The sequence below is a fragment of the Acanthamoeba castellanii genome, assembly GCF_000313135.1.
Source record: "Acanthamoeba castellanii str. Neff unplaced genomic scaffold scf7180000084739, whole genome shotgun sequence".
In the NCBI taxonomy this organism is placed as follows: Eukaryota; Discosea; order Longamoebia; family Acanthamoebidae; genus Acanthamoeba; species Acanthamoeba castellanii.
The window spans coordinates 37,831-42,925 of record NW_004457677.1 but is presented as its reverse complement, the minus strand read 5'-3'; the positions used below and the strand labels follow the sequence as shown (position 1 = coordinate 42,925).

The following is a 5,095-nucleotide window of genomic DNA, read 5'->3' as shown; positions in this document are numbered from 1 at the left end:
AACGGGATTGTGTGGCCCTTGGTTTCATTTTTAAGGACCAGGAGCAGATCAATACACAATACATAAATCACTGGATTTCGTACAGGAGGATTCAAGGCAGGGGGCATCTCACGGTGCTTGCCTCTTCCTCCGCTTTCTCTTGTCCTCGAGCCCGCTCTCTTCTTCGTCGCCGCCGCCAACCGCAACGCTCGCCTTACGCTCCTGCTCGTCGGCGCGCTTCCGCCTCTTTGCCTCCTCTTCCGCTTTCGCTTTCGCGTCCTTCTCCGTGGCTTCCGCGAGGGACAGAGCGATGGCCCGCTTGAGCTCTTCATCTTCGTCATCAGCACTGTCCTCCTTGGCCTCCCGATTGCCGTTCGTCCTCCCGTCCTCCCTCGCGGGCTTCGTCACCGTCACCGTTCGCGTGGCCGCCCTCGCATCTTCATCTACTCTTCGGCTTTGCGTCGTCTTGCGCTCCTCTTCGTCGCGCTTATGAGGTTCCGCCGAAGCCGCACCGTTGGTGCTGCTGTTGGCCAGATCGCCGAAGAAGCTGAGATTGAGGATGTCATCGCTGTCCTCCGCCGCGTTGCTGCACGCGTCCATCGCGTCGTCGAAGTTGTAGGGCTTCTTCGTTTTCTTCTCCTTCTTCTCCTCTACGCTGTTGGTCATGACGTCCATCGTCACGCGTTCCCTCTCTTCCTCTTCGTCGGCTTCCTGCTTTTCCTTGCCTTTGCGGATCTTCGCGACGCCTGCGCCCATCGTAGCTTCGCTTGTGGCCGCCTTCTGGGACCGCGCTGGGTGTTGTACCGAGTCATGGACGTAGAAGAGCAGATATCCGTTCTTCTCCGCTTGTTCGCCCAAGGCTGCCGATTCCTTCAACTGTTGACATGTCCGCACGTTACAACGTTACAACGCGATCAGTACTTGACTTGATGCGACCTGCGAACATCGTCAGCACAAAGTGGGTGCGCGTGTACCTCGTAGACTCTGTCGTCGTTGTACTCCTTCCACTGGCCCGACGTGGGATTATGTACGTAGGAGGTGTAGTGACCCATGCTGGCCTTGGCGCCCCAATGCACCACGATGCTTCTCTGCACATCGAACAAGAAGATCATCAGACAACCCAACAGTTGAAGTTGTTGTCTTTGAAAAGCGGGCTGTGCGTGCCAGGTGGTACAAAGCGTTGCACTTGTCACGAGGCTCGCGCCATTCCTGCTGGTCCGCAGCGTCATCATCAAAGATACGAGATACCTGTGGGAAGGTTGATCCTTCAGAACGTTTAAGCCCACAGCTCACCAAGGAGGGTGATTCGTACACGAAGCGGAGATGCAGCATGAGAGGCTCTGGTCGTCTCTGTTGGTACGCGCTCGCTGGACAATGGGTGCTAGAAAAAGAAGGGGGTCGAGGTGAGCCAGCTTGCTGTGTATCTTATACGATGATCTCAGGAGGTACCTCAGTGGCGTTGGTGCTCCTCTTCCTCTTCATGCTGACTCTCTGTTCATCGTCTTGTCCCTCCTCCAACGACAGGGCGATGGCCATGTCGAGCTCCTCCTGCTCCTTTCTGATCCGCTCTTCCTCCTTGGCCTGCTCCACCGCTGCAAAGGTCATTTCGCTCTCCTTCAGCGCTCGCGCCATCATCTCCTCCTCACTCAGCTTGGTGCCGTTGGTCGAGGTGCTCGTGGAATCACTGCTCTGCGTCCGCTGTCGCTTGTTGTTGGCGAGACTTCCTTCGATGATCGTAGACAGGTCGTCGTCGATGCGTTCCCCGCCTTTTGCACCACCGGTGGGGAATGACGACGTGGGAGGAACGACCACCTTGGAATGCGGTGCGGGCACCTTGAACTCCGCCGACTTGACCGACGCCACAGAGGTCGAAAAGGGCGATGATGGAGAGGGAGACGGGGCTGACGACGGCGAATGCGAGGAAGATGGAGAGCGAGAGGTGGGACTGAACGCGGCGTCGTGAGATGGAAGGTTGAGCGGCCCTGGCGCGAACGGATCGAACGTGCGTCGGTCACAACAGAACCCTGAAGCCGGTGTAGAAGTCACGACGTGATCAGGCGAAGAAAAGAAAGGAGAAGAGTTGTGAGCCTCGTCGTACCGAGATCAATGGTTTTGTTGAGGCGGACCATGTCCTGGAGCTTGCGGATCGTGAAGATGTCCGTCGGTAGCGGCTTGAAGCGCTTGAGATGCAGTATGAGCACACGCGGAAGTCGTAGAAAGCTGCAAGGGCGGCGAAGAGTGTCAGCAACCAAGTTGGTGATACCAAACGGACACGAAGAGTCATGTAGTGTACTTGTGTCCGACATCTGCTTCTCCTGCCTCCTCACACTTGCCACATCGCATTTCCACAACCTCGTCGCCTTGAAACCAAAACTTGACCAGGTCTTGCACCGATGGCTTGTTACTGCGTTTGTCTGTCTCGCTACGATCGTGCCCATAACACACCGTACGTGATTAAGCCAACCAAGCTCATCAGATCGGCCAACACCACTAAGCGGCGCTGGAAGCGCAAGCATACCTTGCTCCGGGCGGCGGTTCGATGATCTCGAGTGAGAAGTCCCTAAAGATCTCTGGCTTTCGGGCTACGTTTTCGCAGGCTGGATTGCGACAGGTGAAGGTGTGCTCCACCTCCGACTCGAAGTTGAGGAAGATCGGGCACTTGTCGTTCCTTACGCGTTCGGCTTGCTTCTCCTCTTCCGACAGAATGACCAGCGTTGAGCTCGAGGAGCTCGCGCCGACCTCCGCTTTGGCCTTCTCGCGGCTATCCTGGCCGATCTTGTCGATCTCGCCCTCCAACTGATCCAGGCAGCTCACCAAGAACTCGTGCGCATCCTACCAACACCACGGCTGGCATTAGTCTCCTGCTTGCTGGCGTGAAGAGTTCATTAAAATGAACACCAGGCCTTGGGGTCAAGTACCTGTTGCATCCAGTCCGAGAATTGCTTGGCCATCCGAGCAACGGCGTCTTTGACTGGCCACGGATTAATGATGCCGTGCTTCTCGCGCCTCATTTCAACAGCGATCTGCCACACGACACACGACACACACAGCACAGTCAGAAGTGAACGTTAGGAAGAGGCAGTTTCACTCACTCACCTGCAGGAGGGCCTGGTAGAACGACGTGTAAGGCAGCGCCTGAATGAATTCATCTCTGTTCATGTCCGACACGAACGTCTCCAGGGAGAGTAGCGACTGAAGCACCGCGTTCATGTAGCACGTATTGCCCAGGTTCTGCAAGCTGCGCGCAAAGTAGAAAGCGAACAGTAAGTAGACGCGCTCGCACGAGAACGAACGAAGAGCAAGTGTCAACACGGGTAGTACTACCCTTCGCGCTTGAAGGCAGGACGCGACGACAAGACGGGAGACGTGACGGGGGACGTGGCCCACGATCTGTTGACGATCCCGAGGCCCCCGCTCGCTGACCTCGCGCGGCGTCCGCTTCGGTCCAGCTCCTCCAACTCGGCGTTGTGTCTATCGAAGTCGTAGTGGTGCGCACCGGTGTTCGAAGTGGCCCAGCGGTCGTACGAGGGGAAGTAGTCACCGATGGTCGTGTCGCGAGTAAACGGCCTCGGTCGCGCGTGGTACAGCGTGGAGCCCATCCTGAACTTTGTTGGCGACCCAGCAAGGCTGCTTCGAGCTTCGCGTGCTTCCTCGCGGCCCTTCTTTATGCGTTCAGACTTCGCGTCGACCCGCGCTTCCTCGATCTCTCGCGCAGAACGGAAGACGAAGGAAGTGCGAGAAGGCGATGCTGTCGTTGAAGTGCTTGTGCCCTTCGAGGTAGTGGGCCTTGGTGCAGGCTCATCAACAGGTGTGGATTCGTCGAAAGATCGCTTCTCTTTCTCTGTGGCCTTACGCTGCCGTGGTTCGTCTGCCTTCTTCTTACTCGATTTGGCCGCGTCCAGCACCGCGTAGATGTCTGCCGATTTGGGGCTGCCGATTATCAATTTCGGATTGCATTGTTGCTGTGCAGCCTCTACCTGCTGCTTGGCCCTGTTCTTTCTCGTGTACACCTTCTTCTTTTGCATCCCAGACGAGGGCGAGGGTGGAGATGAGTGGCGCTACACGCGGACGAATCTTTGTAAAACACAATGTTGATTCATTTTCAACAGAACAGCAGAAACTTCTTTTAATTCTCAATTTCCTGGAAAAGAAAAGCCAAAAAAATACTGCACTCTGGAGAGATGATCAAATCGTTGGCAACAACTCGCTCACCTCGTCCGGTATGGTTTCGTCGTCCTCTTCCTCTGGTGTGGTTGTGGTTGTCTCTTCCTCTACTGCGTGCCCGTTTTCGTTTGGCTTGGCCTCTTCTCCGTGCTCGAGCGGGGCGGACTGATCGTCTGTGCTCTGGTCGCTGCTCGGTGGCTGTTCTTCTTGGGTCGCGTCGCTTGTCGTTGCAGCGACGGCTTCCTTCTCCTCCTTCTCCTTCTCTGCCTTCTCCTTCTTCTCGAGATTCTCCTTCTCTTTCTCAAGCCTTATCTTCTCCTGTTCGAGTTTTTCCTTCTCTTCCTTCTCAAGCCTCTCCTTCTCCTCCCTTTCGAGCTTCTCCTTCTCCTCCTTCTCTTTCTTCGCCTTCTCCTCCTCCTCCTTCTCTTTCTCAAGCCTTATCTTCTCCTGTTTTTCCTTCTCCCCCTTTTCGAGCTTCTCCTTCTCCTCTTTCTCTTTCTTCGCCTTCTCCTCCTCCTCCTTCTCGAGCTTCTCCTTCTCCTTCCTTGCCTTTCTGTCAGCCCTTCGCTTTTGTACAGTGGCCAACTGCTGCAACAGCACCTCCTTCCGTATCTGCTTCTTGCGCTCCTCGCGTTCGTCTTGGCTCTTCGGCACATACTTGAACTGGGCCGTGTACCGCTCGTCCAGAGTCATCACCAGCTGAGTTGCGATCACAGCGATTCGGGGTGTGGATTAGTCCTCCATGCACGCATGTGCAGTGAACACTTCGTGCGGCGGAGGAGGCGTGCGCACCTCGCTGAACTCAGCGTCCACCCGCTGTCGTTCTTCTTCATGCACGTCGTCGTAGCGTGCTTTGTCCTTGTGTCTCTGTTCCTCTCTCACTGCCGCTGCTTGTAGGCGGTCCTCCTACAGTGCACAAGCCATACACGAGCAAGTGTGAGCTCCGAACGAA

General features: G+C 56.0%; 3 protein-coding genes across 3 annotated transcripts; all 3 read right to left on the bottom strand.

Annotated features, from left to right (window-relative positions):
- Window positions 1-108: 108 nt before the first annotated feature.
- On the bottom strand, window positions 109-1,031 carry ACA1_169560 (ubiquitin interaction motif domain containing protein; the record flags this gene model as incomplete). The annotated part of the gene is made up of 2 exons (XM_004353896.1): window positions 109-855; window positions 954-1,031. 2 exons carry the CDS (start codon window positions 1,029-1,031, stop codon window positions 109-111), a joined length of 825 nt encoding a protein of 274 aa, XP_004353948.1.
- A 373-nt stretch (window positions 1,032-1,404) lies between these two features.
- On the bottom strand, window positions 1,405-3,578 carry ACA1_169550 (ubiquitin carboxyl-terminal hydrolase; the record flags this gene model as incomplete). Its single annotated transcript, XM_004353894.1, has 7 exons — window positions 1,405-1,961; window positions 2,078-2,199; window positions 2,273-2,401; window positions 2,498-2,811; window positions 2,898-3,002; window positions 3,076-3,217; window positions 3,304-3,578. 7 exons carry the CDS (start codon window positions 3,576-3,578, stop codon window positions 1,405-1,407), a joined length of 1,644 nt encoding a protein of 547 aa, XP_004353946.1.
- Window positions 3,579-4,164: 586 nt separating this feature from the next.
- Window positions 4,165-4,836, bottom strand: ACA1_169540 (uncharacterized protein; the record flags this gene model as incomplete). The annotated part of the gene is made up of 1 exon (XM_004353892.1): window positions 4,165-4,836. The coding sequence occupies one exon, from the start codon at window positions 4,834-4,836 to the stop codon at window positions 4,165-4,167; it is 672 nt and encodes a 223-aa protein (XP_004353944.1).
- Window positions 4,837-5,095: the final 259 nt, after the last annotated feature.